Source organism: Branchiostoma lanceolatum, chromosome 1 (genome assembly GCF_035083965.1).
Source record: "Branchiostoma lanceolatum isolate klBraLanc5 chromosome 1, klBraLanc5.hap2, whole genome shotgun sequence".
NCBI lineage: Eukaryota > Metazoa > Chordata > Leptocardii > Amphioxiformes > Branchiostomatidae > Branchiostoma > Branchiostoma lanceolatum.
Genome location: NC_089722.1, coordinates 40,890,262 through 40,913,388, shown reverse-complemented (window position 1 = coordinate 40,913,388; position 23,127 = coordinate 40,890,262). Strand labels below are relative to the sequence as shown.

At 41.8% G+C, this 23,127-nt stretch overlaps 3 protein-coding genes across 4 annotated transcripts in view; all 3 read left to right on the top strand.

Moving 5' to 3' along the window:
- Positions 1–1,000: 1,000 nt before the first annotated feature.
- LOC136423272 (uncharacterized) lies at positions 1,001–7,524 on the top strand. Of its 2 annotated transcripts, none has more exons than XM_066411403.1 (7): positions 1,001–1,221; positions 2,417–2,545; positions 2,962–3,054; positions 3,411–3,585; positions 4,137–4,253; positions 5,977–6,119; positions 6,613–7,524. In XM_066411403.1, exons 1-7 carry the CDS (start codon positions 1,084–1,086, stop codon positions 6,943–6,945), a joined length of 1,128 nt encoding a protein of 375 aa, XP_066267500.1. In that variant the 5' UTR covers positions 1,001–1,083; the 3' UTR covers positions 6,946–7,524. The 2 variants fall into 2 exon arrangements, with proteins under 2 accessions (XP_066267500.1, XP_066267493.1); XM_066411396.1 differs by lacking the exon at positions 5,977–6,119 and adding an exon at positions 4,954–5,099.
- A 1,922-nt stretch (positions 7,525–9,446) lies between these two features.
- The window catches only part of LOC136423239 (dapdiamide synthesis protein DdaC-like), a 26,032-nt gene continuing 12,351 nt past the window's right edge, over positions 9,447–23,127 (top strand). The window contains exons 1-7 of the mRNA XM_066411347.1: positions 9,447–9,714; positions 12,068–12,453; positions 12,919–13,078; positions 13,910–14,098; positions 14,570–14,696; positions 15,331–15,509; positions 15,907–16,053. Coding sequence (XP_066267444.1) covers positions 12,077–12,453; positions 12,919–13,078; positions 13,910–14,098; positions 14,570–14,696; positions 15,331–15,509; positions 15,907–16,035 — 1,161 coding nt within the window. The 5' untranslated portion in view covers positions 9,447–9,714; positions 12,068–12,076 and the 3' untranslated portion in view covers positions 16,036–16,053. The remainder of the gene's footprint in view (positions 9,715–12,067; positions 12,454–12,918; positions 13,079–13,909; positions 14,099–14,569; positions 14,697–15,330; positions 15,510–15,906; positions 16,054–23,127) is intronic.
- On the top strand, positions 17,261–21,913 carry LOC136423261 (D-dopachrome decarboxylase-like). The gene is made up of 4 exons (XM_066411385.1): positions 17,261–17,407; positions 18,453–18,579; positions 19,456–19,631; positions 21,506–21,913. Exons 2-4 carry the CDS (start codon positions 18,472–18,474, stop codon positions 21,585–21,587), a joined length of 366 nt encoding a protein of 121 aa, XP_066267482.1. The 5' UTR covers positions 17,261–17,407; positions 18,453–18,471; the 3' UTR covers positions 21,588–21,913.

The window sequence follows — 23,127 nt, the reverse complement described above, 5'->3', positions numbered from 1 at the left end:
ACCTACTTCGCACTACAGCTAGGTGTCGCTGCAGTGGGAATAATGGGCACAAAGAACATCTAAATCAATACCCCGTGATGTACCGCCCTAATGGAAATATTCATGGCAGAGATAAACAAGTACATATAACCAGTGACATACCCAGGCTCATGAAATTCACATTTGAAAAATATGATTTTTAAAAAAGGGGCGAATTTGGCCCCCTCCGTTATTTAGATTATTACTAAGCTGTAGAGGTCTTTTACCCTTTAGATTGATGAACCAACAATAAAGATGTGATTAGGATGTTACGTTGTTAATGTGTACAGTATATTAGTATTTGGATGATTGAATGACCGTATAAAGTAAAAGCTTCCGTGCTCAACAATTGAATCTAATACATGTACAGCGTATGACAACTTGCACAACACTTATAAACTAATCTACTATATGAACACTATGAAATGAATTAGTTTATGAGTATACTTACGTCCGCCCGTCAGACCCTCACACTACACGCCAAGGGGTATTAGAAATTGATAAAATCTGCAATATCTTTAGGTGAAAAAAGATTACAGGTGCCCATAGTGCATTACTGTCTTTTTTGGAAATCTATATTTTTGGTCGGGAAGATTGTAAGTGACAAACAAATCATCCGTTGATTTCGTCTCCTACTCACAATCGACACGGTCACACGCATTGTCTGGTAGTAAGTAGTCTACTTTACACGTAGAATATGTGGTGCTAGATATTATACTGAATTCTCAGTCGGAGCTTACCAGTTGAATTCGCGTAGTCTGACAGAATATTGACATTCCCGCGCAGAATGGGAGTGTTACATTCGACATAAAGGGGGCGTTCCATATCTAAATATAATAGATTTGATCCGAGAGTTAAGAGCTTATTTTCGATAGTAATATAGTGAACGGTGCTCAAAGTCAGATAATCATATACTATTTGGAACTAATGATATTTGTAGAGATAAATTTGTGATCTATTATGTAGGACAAGTGATCCCTTTTCCATGAATAGTTTGTTCCGACTTCAAGATGGCCGGCTCGTCGACAAAATCTTGATCGTGAAGGGACGATTTTTTTGTCTTCAATGATTTTACAACGTTTTTCGATCACTCGAAACGCTGGCAGCCTTTGTAAAATACTTTCAGGAGTTTCTTTCAGTACGCAACACCTGCGAAGAAGCCAGGGTGCGGTCAGGAGACAAGTAATACAACGGGTTTATCAGGTAAGGTTGAACATGTCAAAGGTCATACTATACCTTACAGGCAAATCTTCCTTTCATTTACCCAACTGAGGTAAGTTGCAAAGTGTTGTCAACCTTCTTAAAAATTGCATTCAAGTCGTATTCAGGCAAAACAAAACGGAGAAGGCATTTGCATTCAGCTACGATTGAAAACAAAATTCTTAAAACTCAAATTTTCGCCATAAAATTTCAGGATTAGATTGTTGAGCTTTGATTAGAAGCAGGGAGGCCAGGGTTAAGCTTGCTGCGGTGAAAAACACGGTCACCATACTCTACTAGCTCTGAGCCTACAGGCCGATTTCCTCCACGATTGTAAGTGCTGATATGTGGCGTCGTGTGGGGTAATGGATAGAACAATCGACTGTCAAACAAGGGGACCCCAGTTCGAACCCGAGCTGCCCCCAGACATGTCTGAACATGCGCCCGGACGTTGTGCCCTTGGGAAAAGCACTTAACACAAATTCCCTCACTTCACTCGGGTGTAAATGAGTACCTAGCTCTTCTAGAGTTGGGGACGTCCCTCGGATAGGACGTTAAATGGAGCCACACCCTGCACACGTTAAAGAACCCACCACAGCTTTCGAAACAGAGTAGGGGCATGCCCCGGTGTGCGATGGTCCCAAAACCTTACAACCCGGATTGACCCGATACCTGTCAATAATTGCCGGTTTGTTGGCAGATGGATATACGTGGTCAGGAAGAAGAAGATATAATCCTTTAAAGATACTTTATACTTATAATCCACCTGACTTATCCACCCTGGGGAGTTAGCAGGCTAGTAGTACTAGTAAGGGGGATTTAGCCCACAAACCTCACAATGGGATCATAACCAATAGTTACTGAGTAAACAAAAAGAAACAAGTATTCCTGGTGACCGCTTCATCATAAGTACAGTACTAGCACCCTGGCAGTATATATGATCTAATACTGGATATTTATATACTACATGTATGTAACTAATATAATGCAGGTACTGTATTCAATTTGGTATTGTAACAATATATCAGACCAGTATCTATAATTAAGAAGGTACTCTCTTTTTTATTCTGTCAAGTTGCATTCCATTTTTCATCTCAATTTCTCATTGAGTACTAGTACTCTACTAGTAATCCCTTTCTATCGTCCCCTGGCTATATTTCGGAATTCCAATGCAACCCTCTGTGTTTCTTCTATGCAGGTATCTAGCAGTTATAAGACCATGGCCAGCAGCAGTACACAAGACAACAAGCTGGTAGTGCTGGATGTGGACTGTGGACAGGACGACGCCCAGGCCATCATGCTGGCTCTGACGCGCCCTAATGTCCAGGTATCTGCATCTTTAATTTGTGTACTTATAATTGGGGATATCAAACTTTGATTTAAGGAAGAAATCATAACACAGGCAGCATTGCTGTTACTAGTGCCAACCGCTGCCAGGCATAAGACTGTACTGACAAATATGAATTTATGAATGATACATGAATTAAAATAGAACTCCTACAACTCAATGCTACATGTATGTATGAATGTATGAATGATATGATTTGACTTGACAGATATGAATGCAACAAGGGTCTAATAACTGCACATATATACCTACTAAGTACTAGTACATGATTGCAATCCTTGGACAATAATTACTGACGCTTATATTGTACTGCTTTATATGTAAATGTTAGCTATCATTGTCATGTACATACTTTATATCGCATAATTAAACCAATATGCGAATATCCATTCCAGGTGCTGGGCATCACCTGTGTGTCAGGTAACGTCGGTGTTCACCAGGTGTGCCGGAACGTCCTCAGGGTCCTTAAGGTGTTCGGACGACTAGATGTAAGTACATCTAGATCTAGTACTCCTTAACTTTTGTACATAGATGTTTGTACTTTATTATCATGACTAGATTTGATAAAAACACTCATAAAAAAACACCAGAAAGATTTGATGATATGACTGTATTCTTCACATTATTGTACGTGTGCTTGTACACTTTTGTAACTGTAAGTTACAACTTTTGTTGTAATTGTAACATCTATTGTGTTCCCCTGCTGCTTCTTGTGTCTGTGGGTACATTTATTAATTTATTAAGGCTAATTAAGTAAGGGCTGTGGTAAGGGCACAAAGAGCCTTGTTTTAAAAAACAAAACTTGTTCGTCTACTAGTAATCCCTGTTGTTTGTGCCCTCCCAGGTGCCTGTGTACAGAGGAGCGGATGTCCCCATCCTGGGAACTCACATCGACTGCAGTCACTGGCATGGGCAGGATGGGCTGGGAGACGTCCCCGACCCTGACCCCCCCAGCCTGGACTTGGTACAGTCCGAACATGCAGTCACTGCTCTTCTGAGGCTGTCAAAAGAGCATCCAGGTTTGTGGCCTTTTTTGTTTGTCTAATAGCCAAAATTGCATGCAAAGGAATTATTTTTTGGATACTTGTGTTTCTTGTAGAATGTATGGACCAGAAGAAAGCCTATGCCATACTGGATGGTCACAATCGATTATGCAGGACATCACTGGTTGCTGTTCTCTGTCCACTGTACAGGTCAGCTCTCCCTCTCTCTCTCTCTCCTCTCTTTTTCTCTTTCACTCCCTCTTTTTCCCTCCCTCTTTTTCCCTTCTGCTTCCCCTCTCTCTCCCTCCTTATCTCCCTCCCTCTCTCTGTTCCCTCCCCCTCTTTTCCGTCCTCTCTCCCTTCCTCCCTCTCTAGATCCCTTTCTTCCTCTCTTTCTCTTCCCCTTTCTCTCTCCCTCCTTTCTCTCTCCCTCCCTCCATCTCTCTTTGTCTCTTTCTCCCTCTCTCTCCCTCTCTCGACTCTTTTCATTTTTATCGCCTCCTCTTTCCCTGTCACCCTCTCTCTCTCTGGATGAAGATGAATCACCTGAAGCATGACAGTAATCACACATCCTCCTCCTCCTCCAGGTGAGGTCTCCCTGGTTGCCATGGCGCCGCTCACGAACCTCGCCCTGGCCGTCAGGATGGACCCAGAATTCCCTGCGCGGCTGAGGGAGCTGGTCATCATGGGAGGGAACATCAATGGTATTTTTTTGTGCTGTTTTTTAACAAATTTGATCAGTGCAAGTCCAGGACTAAAACAGCATCACAGCATCTTTTCTCCCCATATTAGTCAGAAACATCTAGCCTGGGTGCCATCCTATTTCTACCGGGGATCCTACACTCACTACCCTAAAAAGATGTATTCTTTTAGGGTAGCGAGTGCAGGAGCCCTGGCAGAAATAGGATGGCACCCAGGCTAAGAAACATCATGGTTGAGATTTGCTTCTTTTTTTAATGAGTCTGCTTAGTGCTAGGTCAAGAAACCACTTTTAGGCTTTGAACTAAGCTGGACTGCGGTAGCATCCCTCATACCTAAGTCAGAAACATCATGATTGAGACAAACTCCACTCACAATGGCTTCAGTTGGTTGTGCAAATTATTCTTACATGTATATGATATTTTAGTATTTTCATTATATATTCCAGTAAGTGGTAAGTATTCCAGTAACATTTTGTGAAGAAAGTAATTGAATGTTTCTGCTTTTGATTGATCTCCTTTCCTGCACTGGACAAGCCAACTAACTCAAGATGCTGATTTCTTCAGTTTTTTTGTGCAAATCATTCTTACGTGTATATGATGTTTTCGAATTTTCATAATACATTCCAGAAACATTTTACGTTATGAAATCAAGTGGTCAAATTTTTCTACTTTGGATTGACCTCCTTTTTCTCCACTGGATAAGCCAGAGGTCGTGTGACGCCGACTGCGGAGTTCAACTTCGCGTATGACAGCGAGGCAGCTCACATGGTCCTGAGCGGCTACACGTGTCCCGTCTCAGACATACCGTACGAGGTCTGTCGCTTCAGCCCCGACTGTGGCATCCCATGGGTATGTCAGAAGGACAAGCTAACTTTTTTTGATGGTTGGCATTAATTAGCTTGATTTAATCACGCTTATAGGCAGCTGCCGTAATCAGTCAGCCCCTATGCGGAGAGGGGCCATTACAGCCCCGGACAGCTGAAATTTGGGTTCTACAGACTAGGCATTAATAGCATATTCTAGTGCAGAGCATTAACTTGTTCGTAGAATGGCACTTGCTGGCCTTGTGATGCCCCAATGCGCTTGATGCAGATTGCTGGACAAATCATGTGTTCTTCCTAAGCAACCAGATGGCATTTGTTTGTTTGTTTGTTTGTTTCTTCATTTATTTCTTACTTTGTTCATCTATTTGTTGTTCATTCCATCATTCCTTTTCCCATTCATTGATTCATTCATTCATTCAAGCATGTTAGATCATCACTGATTCTGAAGTTATTGGTTGATTCTAGGAATGTTTTATTTCAAAAGCATCACTGGTTGCATGGTCTGTTGCTGAAAGTAGGGTTGTATGCAAAACAGGACCACACATGGACAAATATCCATACAGCAGGGTCATTTTGATTTTCACAAACATTTTCTTTTCATATTCTGTTCAAATATGATTTTATGCTTTTGTTTTTCTTTTAGGTGACTGCAATAATTATGTTGTACATTATATATCAAATGAAATCACACTACTGTATGCTGCTTTTTGATTGACAGGTAGCTCACAGTAAAAAAACAAATCATCCATTTTGCTTTCTTTTTTTGTTCACCCTATAGCCGGCGCGGTTAGTCTGGTAGAGACTTCTGCATAACCCTGTTACTAGTATAAACCTGGTTCCAAAAGGCTACATTGACACAGTGAAGGTTAAAATGACACATGGGTGTTCCTGTTTTGCTGCAGGTATTGGGAATGAAACACCCTCAGGAGAGTTTAACTTCTATTGCGACCCCGAGGCAGCAAACATGGTTCTAAACAGCTACAAGGGTGTTCTCGTTAGCATTATACCCTGGGAGCCATGCATTACTGCAATGGCCATACCTTATGTAAGTTAAGTAGACAGAACACTTAGGTTATCTTGAACATATAGAAATTTAAAACTGTTACGCACGACTAGAAGTTGGTGAGAAGCTTTCAGACAGCACCCCCCTTCTTTCTTCAGCTCTGGGAGTCAAAGGTCACAGAGGTCACATGACGCAAGAGTGTTGTAGAGGTGGGGGGGTGGAGATGGTGACGGCCTTGGTTGTGGTTTAAGGATGAGGAGTGGGACTTGGTGTGCACTAGATAGACTACATACTAGGAAATCTGTTGTACAGTCAAACCTGTACAAGTCAGACCACCTCTACATAATGACCACCTGGCCACTGTGACCACTTGGTGGTCCCCAAGCATTAAGAATGCTGTCTTTTTAGTGACCACCTTTCTTGATCTGTCTATGGTGACCACCTATCATTTTCTGATTATAGGATGTAGACCAGCCCTTCAGTTTTGAAATTCCTTTTCAAATTTTCCCCTTTTTTTTTCTTTCTATTTTCCTAGGATGAATGGGACAAGATCATGGCCATACCTACAGAGCGCGGGAAGTTTCACTCTGCGATCCTCGCTGCAAGCACGGCGCGAGAGAAAGCCGCTAAAACCCACACCGCCCTCTACCACACCTGCGACCCGTACGCCCTCATGGTGGCGGCGCGCCCGGACATGGTCATTGAAACTGAGGACGTGTACGCCACGGTAGAACTCCGCGGAGAGGTCACGCGAGGTCAGATGGTGTGCGATTACCGAGGGCTCTGGAAGAAGGAGCCGAATCTCAGGGTCATTAAGAAACTTGACATGAAGGCAGCAATACAGATGTTTTGGGACGCCCTGCAGTGATTTCGACTGCAGCTGTTTTCAGATAAGGCCGCACAAAAGTTTTACCAAATTTATCAAGTCCAATCTCAGGACATGAAGGCGGCAATACAGATGTTTCGGGATGCTTTGCAGTGATTTCTACTGCACCTTCGTTTTTAGATAAGGCCATAACAAAAGTTTTACCAAATTTGACAAAAGTGGTGTTGAGGTGTGTTATCAGTGATGCAATACTAAGCAAAGGCTTTGGACTTGCCTTCAACATAGAAGACTGGTGGATAAAATGGTGTTTGGTGTTGGCACTGCTACATGTAATGTGGTATTTTGGACTAAATGGTTTGTTCTTAAAGGGCAATATGTAGTCGATATATGAGCAAAGGGGCCCCTTATACTATAGCCCCTGATGAAAGCTAGAGATTGTGTAACACAGGTTAAAGGCAACCAAAGCAATATTAGGGCCCAAAATATGGAAATAAAAAAAATGCTGAAATCTTTATGGTAGTGACATTTACTAACACTATTTAGCACATTTGCCTAATAACTTCATACTTTGATCATTTTAAAACCGTGCAAAACGTGCTGTACGATAATTCCCTTAGTTTCGCGAGCAACCCGGGCGACAATTTTCAGTGATTTCTCACATCACAACAATGTCATATTTTTGCATCATGGATGTCGCTATACATTTTGATTATGTTGTTTCTAATCATGTATATAAATGACTAGATAAATTTACTTTCAAAATCCGATTTTCGGGCCCTAATATTGCTTTGGATGCCTTTAAATACATTTGATGTATGACGGTAAACAGTCTATCTCCATAAGTTTGATATGGGAAAAATTATGTGGGTGCAGCACCATTGATGTTATAAGTAAACACTGTTATTAAAACATCTTGCATTCTCCATGTAGAGAAATTAATCACTGAAAATGTGTCTTCATAATGTGTAGTGCAAAAAATGGTGAAAAGGGAGCTGAGTAACTATGGTGCTTCTGTGCTTGGGTTTTCCATTAATAATTTATATCTTGAAAATTCAGCATATATATATATATATTTGTAAAGTTGCAACATACCTTGGGTGTAAATGTCAATTAAAGGTGTCAATAGTCTCTTACCTCTGGTACGGATGTGTCTATGTTTTTGGATTACGTTTATTTAATTAAAGATATCGAATTGAGGACTTGCTACGTTCACCGTTAGGGCCCTGTCACACTTGTGCGTATAGCCGTTACGTGTGAGTTGCGTATCAACAAAATTCAATGCGCAGCCGTACGCACAATAGTTGTGGAATTTTTCGATTATTTTGACGAATGTGTGACTCACGTTTCATTATTCATATGTGAGATGTGCCTCACACATACATAAAAATAATCGAAAAATATTCATAACGTATAACTTTCGTTCATACCCCAAACTATCATGCCTGCTGGGCCGTATTGTAACTACCAAAAACCCACAAATTATAGAAAAGGTGGGACATTACGTCTTCCATTGCTTACAAAAGAGAAGTCAAACCCTTCACTAGTTATAGACAATTACATTTGTATAATTTAGTTAAGCAGCTTTTATACCTATTTTGTACACTGTTCTTTTATGTATGTTATTTGCATTTAGCCTTCGGGCATGAATTTGCAATAAACTTATTACTATTATTGTGCGCATGCCGGCGTACATAAAACTCACACAAATCGATTGAGATGCGTGTTAGATGCGTATTGTGTACACATGTGCACGGCGGCGTATGAAAAAAATGTCAATGCGCAACTCACACGCAACGGCTATACGCACAAGTGTGACAGGGGCTTTAGATGCTGTGCGTACATTCTGATGGCAATCAGTTCTATTGCACAGCTCAGTTCGTCTACGGATCCGGAGGCTGGCAAGAACGAACCAGGTCACTGCAATAGAAACCAAGTGCAATGGACCTGATATGCTATCAGAATAAACTTAAGGCAGAGTCCAAGAGCTTGCTAATGCCATGGTCACATTTCCAAACCGGTGTCCGGCCTGACAGTTTGTGGGAAGGAAAAGTTTGAATATAGAAAAGGCAACAAAACGTAACACACATTAGTCATGAGCATCATTTGTGGACATTGATAAAAAGTTGCACTTATTGTAAATGCAGAAATGTTCCAGCCTGGAATCCAGACCTATTATAGCTCCCGAGTCTCTATGCAAAACTATTCGCGGAGAGAGACTCGGGAGCTATAATAGGCCTGGATTCCAGGCTAGAAATGTTCGCGGTGTTAAGATGACAATAGCGCTGCCGCGAACTTGAAACTACCGCGAACACTCCATTTTCGCCTTAAACAGTATTTTAATTCGTTTCCACAAACAGCCCGTCCAAAGCCCTGCACGGACATGTGACCTAGTATAAGGAGGTTATTGACCTGAAGTGTAAATGGCTCAGTGATTAGCGACCACGCCTCCCACACCTGACTTGTTGACTAAATAATTACATGACTTGTTGACTATTCGTGCAACGGTGAGCAGTCCCGGGACGGAGCACCTTCAAGTCCTTGCTTCAAGCTTGTAAAGCTTGCTGTTCAGTTTGTTTGTTTAAAATCACTCGGGAATTTTCCCAGCACAGATTTAGCGCCTGCAGCTGGCAAACGTTTTTGCGACCAGTGGAAGAGCTTTTTTCCCGCGGAGTTGTACCCACGGCAGATTCGCAGTCGACAAAACAACGTCACTAAAACGCGTTGAACTGATATCGGGACGCACTCTCGTTTTCCTGGCCTCTTCGAGGACACCTGAGTCTGGTGTACAGCTAATCTCGTCAACTCCACCAGGTAAGCTGCTGTTCTATTTTTCGCTCTGTTGTTATTCAATATCTATTTTTAGGTCAACAGACTCGCCTCAGCCTTCCGAACCAGTCTTTCCGGTGATCCTGATACAGTAGCAAAACTAGGTCATCAAACTGGCCTCCACCAGGCCTTCCTACTTTATGGATTGGATGGTAGAATTCGGCCGAAAATTGACGGGTGAATAAGTGTCCACAGGTTAGTCCGCGGGAGAGGGTATCGTTTACCCGTAACTGTGCGGGCAATGAAAAGCCTATGGTGGCCAAACTCTCCAGGTAAGTCGCTGTCTCTGTAGCCAGTATAGTTTGTTTTCTAGAGACTATACTCGAACAGATGTACGTATCTTACAAACTAGAATGTAGGTTTGACGATTTATGCACTTGCTCCGCACTGCAGACATGACCACGATCAGTGGTAATCTAGATATTTTCTAGTACTCGTGTGCTGCATGTTTATGTCAGGCTAGAGTTCGCCATCTACCAGATTCGACGATTCTCTAGGAGATCGCGATCAGGATCTCTGACAGTTTAATCGGTGATTCTACCAGCGCAATCGGTGATTGTACAAGTAAAAGATCCCGATCGTGGGAGTCTCTGCTGACAGAAAATCTGATCTCAACCGATGGAACCGTCGTTTCTGCCAGATCACGCGATCTCTACTCTGACTCGGAGTCTGACTGTACTCTATACTCTGACATATATCAAGGATAGAAAAAAAAGAACTGAGACAGGCCTGTGACTGGGTTGAGTGTGGCTTGAAGCCCAAGTCCGGAATGATGCAACCATTGTTAGCTCTTACAAGTACCTGCCTTCATACGTGTAGCTGATTCGGCTACAACATACAGTCGGAGTCATACAGCCAAGGTTGGGGACTTCCCTGTCGCCTATGGAGTCTATGGACTTAGCCCCGCACACACAAAACACGTGCGTGAAAGGCACAGGCAAACACTGATGATGCAATAGTCATCGGACCAATGATGCAATAGCCTTCAACAGCCAACAAAGGCCATGTTGATACAATTATATGGATGACATCATCTGGGAAGCCCAAAAACTCATGAGAGCGTTCCCTCAAAAAGTGTGGCCAAGAAAAGTTTCCCTCATTATAAAATCGAAGGTTGAACAAATGACTGAACACACAGAGTGGTATAGCGAACAATAGATTCTTCATTTTGTTTTCACATCTTATTCTTTGATTATGGAATTGACTTTGGCATTCTACGACATTAGTATCCGTTTTCCAAATTTTGTTTTCAGTGTACAGCAGTGTGCATTTACTTGTAAACATGCGAACTGTGGTGGCCCCTGGTACAAAGCATGTTTGTTGTCTGGCACGGCTCAGAATCTGGCCCATGACCAAAGTCCATTACTGATAATGTTGCCGTTGCGCCATTGTTGTAATGTTACGTTGGCCATTGCATCATTTTTTTTTTATTAGGCCATGTTGATTCAATTATATGAATGACATCCGCGCGCAAATCATATTTTGATTTAAAAAAATTGACGGTACTTTGAATTGTACAAAGCGGCTGCATGATGATATACATACCAGAGGTCACCAAAGTTCGCATGTTTGCCAAGTAAACTAGCCTGGAGTCCAGCCTTATTAGCTTTCCGTTCGCTACCCAAGCTCCGCTCCTCGCTTGGGTAGCGAACGGAAAGCTAATAAGGCTGGACTCCAAGCTAAAGTAAACAGCATGTCTGGGCGTTGTTTAATCTAAAGAATGTTATAGGCGTCAATATTCAACTCGTTCTCTGCATGTTCACCTGTGTTGGTAGTCTGTTCCAACAAAGAAGTAATCGCATAGGATTTTCGCATTTATGATATCTTATACGGTCAGGCCGATCTCTATCTTCACTGCTACCTTGTCCCTCCTACGACCCGGAGGTCAAGGGACTAGGTAGGTAGGTAGCTATACGGTCAAGTCTGTACACGTGACAGCCTCTAAATGATGACCCTCTTACTGTGTACAAATAGGTAAATATATCAAAAAGATGTTTAGATCTTAGAACTAGTAGTGTAAGTGATACGTTAAACTCGACATGTTGAATTATTCATATACGTGTACTTAGGTTAATCATTTTATATACCATTGTTTGTTGTTTGCATGTATAGTTGTAGAAGACCTTACGAAAGTCGCTGTACTTTTGTCGTGTCAATAAAGATTTCACTATATGCAATGTGACCGCTTTTTGCTGGTCCTTTAGATAACACCAGCAATATGAATCCAGTTTATAGTGAGCACCTGTCCAGATAGACCATATTACGTCGGTCTCCTGAGTGGTCTTTTCTGCCAGTTTTGACTGTACCTCTAATCTCAACCTATCACTTTGCACATTAGTTACTGAGGATGTGGCTCCAGACGTGGACACGCCAGCTCCGACAGGTCCAAGCTGCACTTCGCAGCCGTTCCTTCGCATCCAAAGCTCATGTCGCGGCAGCCACACCGACGCTGGTGGAAACCACAGTGGACTGGAGCGGCCTGCCGCCGGTCAGACTCCGGGGGAGACGGTACCTGGTCGGCTCGGACAGCCCCGGCGTACCGGAGTTTCTACGGCCGCCGAGGAAGGGGTACCCACCCGTGTACGTGCCTGCGGGGCACGGGGAGTTCTCGCCCGAGGACTGGGCGGTCACCGCTCGGGACGTGGTCAGGAATGTCGTGGACGGAGAGACCGGGGCGGTGCTGTTCCGGGGTCTTCCTCTGCATACAGCCACAGATTTCTCAAGGTACGCTCGGAAGTGAGAATAAACGCAATAGAGATAGGACAAAGTATGAGCCTCGTTGGTTATGTTTGAAAATTGATATTTTATTACATATAGAATAAACCTAATCTACCACATAAAACCACAGCATGTACATACATATGATTACAATACACACACATAACATAACTTACAACTACAGAACAGCATACTGATTTCAACTACAAAAACTACATATCAAGTTCGGCTTTAAAATGATAACTTGATCTTAGCTATGAGGGTGTACTACCCTCACCGCCAACAGATGGCTGTCCAACATTCAACGGTTCCTTTTATCTTCGTCAAAGTCTTTGTGAGTAGTCAAAAGCTGATTTTGGGCAAGACAAATGGATCGGTTTTCAATGGATTCAAATTGCTTTCAGAATAGAGGAAAACATGCAAGGTCTTTAGTGATTTTTCAAGTTTTTCGTTGGTTTGAATCTTTCGTAGGTTTGTTGATAACGCTGGGCTGAAGCCAATGAGCTACGGGGGAGGAACAGCGCTGAGAACCAACGTCACTGGTCACGTGGACACGGCGAGCATAGAGCATCCTTCCATCTCCATGGAAACGCACAACGAAATGTCGTACACACATCCCTGTCCAGAAAAGGTAATTTGAGGCGTATTTCGGACTGAAAGAAAAATTCACACGCACTAGCACCATCTCACAATACCTTAACGGCGGTAAATGGTTAGCCTCCTTCACAGACCTCTGGACCGGTGACGTTCATGTGGGGGAGGGCTGATTCGCGATTTTCAAAATGGACTGTACATGCGCCGCGGCACTACTCCATTTGCTTGCATAGAGAACCTTGCCTATGTTGCAAAAATCGCGAATCAGGCTTCTGCCCCAAACTGTTCAACGCCACCGCTCCATGCAGAAGTCTGTGAAGAAGGCTAATAAATGGTGGCATAGAGGCTTATAGTCTAGATGTTGTGAAGTTGTACAATGGGACTTGCCGAATGTCCGACCGATTTAAAGGCCCTGAAGAAAGCCGGCACAACAAGATTCACCTCACGAACACATGACGTCATTGTAGGGTCAGAGACGCCTGGAAGTTTGCACGCCCCCGCACTGACGTGTCGTTTGATGGATTGATGGGTTCTGATATAAAGGCCACTACTTTTGTTTATTTATTTGTTTGTTTGTTTATTTATTCGTTAATTCGCTTTTTATCTAAAAGATCTCCATTATAGTGACTGTACATGATCCTTCAATTTTCTTCCTGGAGTCGTAATCATGACAAACACATTACATAACTAAACATCATAACACACGTATCTGCACTTACAATTTTGATGGCCCACTTACTTTAATAGAAGCAAGTGGGTCATTGCTCCAATCCTGAAGGAGGCCTGAATATTCGATAATTTACAGCTTTAATGTTGGAATGTAGCAACACTTTTTTCACTGTTTATTTTTGTTTTTGAACTTTTGCAGATTATCTTTTACTGCCTGGAGCCCGCACAGCCGGGAAACGGCGGGGAAAGTGTCATGGTGGACGTGCGCGAGATTCTGCGGAAACTGGATCCGTCGGTCGTCGACAAATTCCGGAGTCTCGGAATCCGGTACTTCAGACACATGCCGGAAAGTTCCGAAGCATTCCACGGATTCAACTCGTGGAAAGATGTGAGTTTTTCCATTCCGACTCCGCTATTGCACATGTACAAGTTGCGACCTATGTGTTAAGTAGTTTCTGTGGTACCATTAAAGAAGAAGGTTGAAAAATGCGCGTGCTCCTTTACGGCGAAGTTCCCTCCTCGTTTGTCAGTTCAGACTTCTTCCGCACGCATCGTTCCGTTGACTAGAAAATACCTCCAGTTTGCTATGAACTACTCTTACTCCAAATCCTTCCCGATAGCTCAACTGTATTCCAACAAAGTTGAGAGGTATTCAAAGAGAATTTTGGGCCCTGTCGTATCATGTTCGTCATCAGGGTGGAATGACCACTGTTTCAATACACGTGACTTATTGTCGGCAACAGCAATTGAAAAGGGAGCTTTTAGAAATCACTAAGGCGTAGAAATACATAAACCATGAAGGAGTACAGCTACTGTGTGTTTCTCACGAGAATAATAAGACTTGTCCACACCCCTGTAGGTTTTCCGGACGGACAGCAGGGATGACGTGGAGAAGTACCTGACGTCACGGGGCATGACGTGGCGCTGGGCGGAGGACGGGGCTCTGTCCTGGTGGTACAACAAGCCTGCCCTGACGCTGTACAAAGGTTCGCTGATTTTTTGTTTGTTTGTTTAATATTTATTTATCCAGTGTACATCATGTCGCCAACTGGTGATTTTCAATGAGCCCTAAAACCCCAAACAAAAGTTATCTACATCAAATACAAATCAATCTTACAAGAGATAACATTGTTGACAAAGATGCCTTGTGCGTCTTTACTGCGCACAATCAGAGAAGAGATAAACGTTGTCAGTACCATTTATCTGCAAACAAAGCATCTTCAGCAACTTAACATTCGTCCTGCCTAGTTTCGGCACAACACTTTATGGTGTTGGCGACGGAGTTAGGCAGCAGTGAGAAGGTTAAGGTTGTTAACAACAACTCATCAAATTTCCATTTGTTTCTACAATCTACGTTTCTGACCCACTACCTCAGTCACGTGGCTTCAGTAATAGGCCAAAAGTGCCTGTAAGTATGTGCCGTCCCCCGTCACTTAGTGGTATAGATGTTGATACGATCTATCAGGGTAGGTGAATGCATCTGTTGCTGACTGTCGCACAATTTATTCCTTCCTTATTTCATTGACTTGTTTTTCTCTTCATTGCCCATTCATTTATTCATTTTCCATCCATCCATCCATCCATCCATCCATCCATCCATCCATCCATCCATCCATCCAGGGGAGTGGTTATGGTTTAACCAGGCGAACGCCCTGAACGCCGACTACATTACGTCACATCCGGAATACAGCAGCGCCCGTCGTACGCCTGCGCACTTGTCTCCCTTCCACACGTATTACGGGGACGGGTCGGACATCGAACCGGAAGTACTACAGCACATCCGAGACGTGACGTGGCAGGTGACGTAGCCAATCGTAGTTTTTTTTCGGCCAATTAATGGATGACATTCGCGCACGCCTTGTTTTTGGCTCAGAAAAATTTCGCTTCACTAGATGATCTGCGTCAATTCGCCTGGAAATAAATGCTTTAGATCAAGCTCTTCCTATTGAATGTCAATACAGATTTATTGAAAATTTGTAATCTACTAGTTTCAAACGATGTATGTCATTTTTTATACAATCCCAGATGTGTATCTTTTCTATTATAATTTTGTACCAAAATAGATCGTAGATGGATAGACAGACTGATAAATACAGGGACGAGAGGACAAGAGGAGACAGTTCACTTCATAAGTTTTCCCTTCCTATATCAATTTATTCATCTATCTATTCATTCATTTATATTTCTTCTCTACAGGTTGCAGTTGGGTTCCAGATGAAGAGTAGAGACGTTCTGGTGCTGAACAACATGTACATCCAACATGGCCGCCTGGGCTTCACGGGAGAAAGGAGACTGCTCGTGTATCTGGCCGAGTCAAACGCCTGAACTCGGACGTGATTTAAGGTCTTGATTAACAGTCACGACCCTCTTGTGACTCCAATCATGAATGGTTAAGTCCAGTCAAGTCAAGTCAAAGCCTTGGTCCAAGATTTGAATGTGGAGTTCCAAACTCAAAGTAACTTTATTCCAATTTCTTGTACGTGGGCTCGTGCTCTTGGCGTTTTAAAAAAGCATAAAATTTGATTGTTTTAGATTTGTTCAGTAACAGACTGAGGTTCCTTAGAAAAAAACAGAATTTTACAAGCCTCAATCAGCACTTCTCTTTGCCTTTGGCGATGAGGTTGGAGAAGATGGTAACAGATGGTTTATAACAAAACAGTAGTAGATATAGTCTATTAAAGCCTGAGGAAGTTACGCAGCAGGAGGATAGCCCCAGCAAGAGCCCCAGTAGAGAGAGCAGTAGAAACGCTGAAAAAGTCTGTATGTTTAATTCACATATATACGACGGCAGAATAACATACTATATTATTAGATAGGAGTATGAAAATAACAATAGAGCTTCTTACAAGAACACCATCTTACAGAAACAGCTCAATGGAAAGCATGGAGCAATGGAGGCGATCCAGATCCGCAGACAACGCAGAGCCTTAAACAGGGACTGGGGGTGTCGCTATCTCAAGCCTGTATATGACTGTCTCTTGTCACGTGATAATCAACATCAGTCACGTGACAAGAGAACTTCAAGACGAGATCTGACTTGAACAGGTCGACGAAGAGACGGAGTTCGTCTCGAAAGCTAATTTTTTGTGTGTAATGTTTAAATATTTGTCAAAAAGGAAAATATTGTACATGGAAAATTACCCTGCCCTGCTTTGATGAACCATATATTATATTGGCTTACATGTTCTGCAGCTAATTCGAAGTTATATTGTAACAACAACAGCCAAGATTGGAACTCAGAAGTATTGACTAGTATCTAACACTAAATATGACATGGGAACAACATCGCATGCACATCAACTCATGAAGAAATTTACTAGTAAGTCTTTTGGAACTTAAAATAACCCCTACTAAGCGCATATCTAACAGGCCTTGAGAATCATCTGTCAGGAGAATCCGGAGTAGAGTCCATTCCAAGTCACTAAGAGGGTTTTTGATAATGATTTAATACTATGGTCAAGGTTCACCTACGCGAAGAAAATCCAGGTGAACTTTGCACCAGTGACAGGTTAAACAATCAAAGCCATGTGACGTCGCAAGCTCCCTGAATTTCAAGTACACAAGAAGCAACCAAGGGCCAGTCAGTCCAAAAGTTCCGTCGGCGTGGCACTGAGGAGTGTTAAGTCAGAAATCAGTACAGCACCTGTTCTTCCTGAGGTCCACCGCTATCCTGGCTATATACCTTCTTCATCTTCAGGTGAGTTATGATAATATGTTTCTTGAGCATTTCAAACAATGGTCACTTTTGTAGGGTCGTGTGTGATTTTAGTACAGCAAATGGAAAACCATGAAATGTGGAAACTTACCAGTATTTGAGGTTCAAGTACCGAGATTACGAGAGATATGAAGGGGGGGATTGACCGACACCTACATGTTGCAATCTGCACAGTGATAGTAGCTGACGCCAGACGCAACGCACAGCAAAGTACACTTTGTACCGTTGACAAGTTGAACGATCAAAGTCATGTGACGGCGCATGCGCTCCATCAGTAGTACACAAACAACAGGTGTGTCTGTCAAGACAGTTCTGTCGACGTGGCAGTGGACTTTACTCCCAATCCATGCAAACATTATAGCCATTCCTAGCGTGACGGTCACTCTGCAGCTGCCTAGTGCCACTTCTTTCTTTTTTTTAAAACATATTGGAGAAGGGCGAGGTGAGATCATTCTTTCTTTTTAAGCCTGTAATAGAGAGGGGAACTCCTGACAGGTGATATCTAGTCAAAGTCAGCCCGGAATTTAAGTTAATTATAATCAAGGAAAGAAGTTGTCAAGATGTTAGAAACATGAAATTAGCGTATCATAGAATGAGATAACAGTTACTGTATCCGTTATACCCTATATTTTTTATCGAATAAGCGGATCTCTTCTATATTCTGAAATATGTTGAAGTGATTAGTGTAGTCATGTCCTAGATTACTTTGGAAAAAAAACTATTTTGTTCAATTTATGCCAGTCCTTAAAGTTAACACATTTTACACAATATGGATGACAGAATTTCAATGGAGTTTATTTTAACACCCTATATTTCTTATCGAACAAGTGGATCTCTTCAATATCCTGGAATATGTTGGAGTGATATATGTAGTCGTGTTTAAGATTACTTAAAAAAAGATCGAGTTTGCTCTTCAAAAGAAACAGAAGAAACTTCACCTATTATGTAGCAGACCTCTGTCCTGATTATGGTTAAGCTGTTTATTTGTATGATGTATTGATCACATTTTCTTGTTGCTAAAATACAGCATAGCAAAGAGAGAAAGCATGCCGTTGGTTTACATGAAAACCAACCTGTCTCCGGACAAGATCAGCGATGACTTCATGAAGGAAACGTCCAAGATGATCGCCGAGCTTCTTAACACGGATGAATTGGTAAATACCGCAGGCTTCTTCTGCCTTGTTTATGGCGCCCCATCTGATTCACCGTAGATCTATCATCGATTGGAACCCGTTGGCGCCGAGTACAGTAGAGGCACCTTCACTGGAAAGCTTTAAAGGACACTTACATTTAGATCGATGTGCAGAGGTTAGATGTTTATTGTTTATTTATTTATTTATTGTTTATTCGCATCTATACAAGATTATTCAAAGAACAAAAATAATCAGGGCAAAAAAAACATGCAGGGGGGGGGGGGCAGAAGCCTATGTGGCTTCTCGTGCCCCCCCCCCCCCCCCGAAACTAAAAAATAGGAATTTTTCAAATTTAACATAATCAAAACTAAGCAAAAATGACAAATGAAAGATGTGACAGGTCGTGCGTTGTGATATACCCGGCTGCTCTTGCAGAGCGTGCCTGCGAAGCTGGTGTGTAACATCAAACGGCCGACTAGTACTTAGCCCCCACGGGGGTACAGAGGATAGTGGGAATAATTGGCCAGGGGAGTAAGTACGTGGGACGATTTGCATTTCCTCAAGAATTGGTCAATTATTCCCCATTTGTCGTATTCAACGATCCATGTTTGAAAAGATAAATTAGAATAAATTACTTTGACCTCGTGTCTGAAGGCTTTTATCTTAGAAGTAATTTGGGGAAAGATATGGGCTTAAAATTGGGTCCTGGAAACCAATAAAGTCATCTTTACAATTGTTGGAAAGAGTTCACTTCAACGTCATGAAATACTGTATCCTGTGCTTGCCGGACGAGGATTACTAATAATTTCTACTAATAATAAGTTTTTGATCATGACTTGAAAATTGTTACAAAGAAAGATGTCGAAACGCTTGCATGTAATACTATATTTTGCGTAGAAGCTGACAGTCCATGTGGATGCAGGGCAGAGAATTCTTAAGGCGGGCTCCTTTGATCCGTACATCCAGTTCGAAATCGCAGCCTGCAATTTCTTCGACGACGAGGCGGACAAGGAGAAGTACTCCAAGACCTTCTTCGACTACTTGTCTGAGAAACTACCTGTTGAGTACGACAGGTGAGTATTTGATACGTCAACTCCAAGTAGCGAAGGCTAAATTTGCCATAGCTTGTCTGCAACTTGACTGACAGAAGCGCCAAAAATAGTTACTCAAGCAACTGGATAAAATTTTGAAACAGAATTTGGAGTGACAAATGTATAACGGATGACATGTATTGTGCAAATTTGACAAATTTATCTTTATCATATACTTGCAGAAAATCGATAGAACTGTATGCTAATATATTTCACCACTTATTCAACAGCTCTGCTGGTTATGACTTTTAACATTGATAGCATATGCATGAAGCCTACTAACAGACAAACAAAAAACAAAAAAAAAAAAACAAACAGAGAAACAAACAGAGAAACAAACGATTACATAACGTCCGACAAGTGATATGACCAGTTTGGAATCTTTGGCAAATCAACTCTATAACAAGAGTTCCACGACCTCATATCTCCATGAACAATTCTATTCATGCAAATGACTTACACATTTACATAATATATGCTTGGTCATAAACACCTTTATCTAACTTACATGTTGCAATATTGACAGTCCTATAATTTTCCAATTAGATGAATTATCGTGTTTTGCATTAATTATGCAAATTAGGAACTTTATTTGCATAATTGGTATCTGTTGATGCTCCACTTTCCATGAACTACATATGTTACATGTATTTGAGTCTGATAATGGAAAACACTGTAAATATGGATTTTCCTCATTAGCTATGCAAATTAAGTCACAATTAGCATAATTTGCACTTCATTATGTATATCTCTGTCTAAGCTACCTGTTTACTAAGTATCATATTGACAGTCCTATAATTTTCCAATTAGATGAGATATGGTGTTTTGCATTGATTATGCAAATTAGGAATTTATTTGCATAATTGGTATCTGTTGATGACCCACTTTCCATAAACTTCATACGCTACATGTATTTGAGTCTGATAATGGAAAACACTGCAAATATAGATTTTCCTCATTAGCTATGCAAATTAAGTCCCAATTAGCATAATTTGCACTTCATAGTGTATATCTCTATCTAAGCTACCTGCATACTGAATATCATGGAAATCCGTTGTTCCTCTGTTCAGTTATTCTCCTTAGAAGATTTTCACAAAAACGCCCTTGCAGTTTCAGAGGAAGCTGCTAGGGGGCCCAAACCTACACCACTTCTTTATTACATTACAAGCTATCTGCCACCCAAAAATCAAGACCACAGCACGTCCAGGTCAAAAGATACAAAAATTGCAGTTCTGCTGCAGTACCAAGGTCACATACCAGGGGGCCCAAAATCGACCTTAAATTTCGGCTTCACAACACCCGCCCACATCCCAAATATCATTGTAATCCATCAAGAGGTTCTTGAGTTATGCTGACGGGAGTGGTGCGGAAACACAAACATACACACATACATACACACACACAGACAGACACACCCAAAACAATATCTCCATTTTTCATGGAGATAAATATCGTGATATAACAACGAAGTAAGTGTATATTTTTGAATTATAACATCATAAGCACATAAGTTATGGTATCATCAACCTAGACCTCTCGCTCGTTACTTGCATTGCATCTTTAGAAGGTTGTGGCTACTGTCAGGATGATCCTGCCAGCAGTACAATACTTTCTACTGCTGACAGGATCGTCCTGTCAGCAGTGCAGATTTGTCTACAGCTGACAGGATCATCCTGCCAGCAGTGCAGATTTTTTCACTGCTGACAGGATTTTTCCTGTCAGCAGCGGATATTTTTCTACTTCTGACAGGATCATTTTGAAAATCTAAATTTCCTGATAAAAGAAAGCAAGTGTTTACTTGCTATTCCTCGATATGTTAGAAACATGACGTTCTCTCCTATTCTCTGTGTTTCCAGGATCGTGGTGATTTTCCACCGTGTGGCGCCAGAGGATGTCGGGATCAAGGGAACCCTGAGCTCCATCCTGCGGAAGAACTAGTGTCGAGCTGACATGGCCGACATCGCATTTGTTTGCTAGCCCATCTCTGTAAACTTCGCATCAGTGACCACTCCCTACATATAGAATCTGACAGGCATAACCGTACCCCTCCACTTTCTACTTGATTGTTCCTATATGAAGATGAGCGCCAATCGCTGTTTAGGACAATAGACTTAGACAAGAAATGTACAAAAATGTCAATGCAGGACACTTTCATATACCTGATTTCATGTAAGAACGAACATATAATAGACAAAGTAAGTAGTCATGTTTCTAAATGTTTCAAAAAGAGAGAAGAAACTACGAGGCCGACGTCGCATTTCTTTGCTATTACATGTGTATATCTCTTTTATATAATTCGCTATTCATTCCCTTGAGCTTCCATACTGTAGAATGGCACTCACTATTCCTCAGATTCTTTCCCCGTGAAAATCCTGCTTATGTAGCGTAGATGAATCGTATTTTACGTCGCGATTTCAGACAAAAATAAAGCGACGAAGGTCTGGTGACGCTGGGCGGCCATCTTTGTTTACTCATTGATATGCATTTTTCTACGCGCTGATTGGTTTACGTCATAAAAACCTGTGCTCTGATTGGTTGACTGTAAGATTTCACGTGATCAACATGCGGCGGGAGTTTTTTATTTGGCAGGAGTTTCCCACGCAGTTCGGGCTTATCTGAACAAAATGGATCGCGTATTTAATCCAATATGGTGACGTTAAGATCGACGAAAAGGTCGGATTGTACTTTGATTAAAATTTTGCAAAATAAAGTTGCGATATCGTTAGCGTAATTGTGTGTCTCGCCCAAAATCCAATTCGCCCCCCCCCCTCCCCTCCTTCGGGACGTCAATATCGCTAGTTCGGACAGTCGTATAGTTCGGGGAGTCGTATAATTTGCGCTGACAAATGGGCTATACAGATATGCGGAATCTACTGTATATCTCTTTTATATAATTCGCTATTCATTCCCTTGAGCTTCCATACTGTAGAATGGCACTCGTTATCGTAAACTGCTGCCCAGACACACTATTCATCAACGCTTCAGTTAGATCAGGGTGTCCTACGGGTGACAGGTAGCCTAGTGTACAATGTATAATACGTAACAACTTTATCGCTCGACAATTGAATGAAATAAAACATATGGCAATTTCAATGTATGAATTGTTATTGTCACTGACTTGCCTACAAAGCTGGTGTGTTGTGCTGTTGATGGGCGATTATACTTAAGGGGATAGACAAGACCAGAGGAGAGTGTTATTTTCTAACAGACCAGATCTTTATGAATACAAAATCAACAAAATCTGTACAAATCATTCACAGATGAATAAATAAATGAACCATTTATAAACCAGGAATTGAGCGGTGCCGCTTCATGAAGACCCGTTGGATGTGATGCATGATGGGAATCATCCCTTAACTATTGGTTCCTATGCGATAATTTGCTGAAGTTCCAGATCAATTTTTTGGTCCAGGCAATAGAATAACTAAGCTGCTAAGGGTGAGAATTGATTAACAACTATTCACACAAACGCTACAAA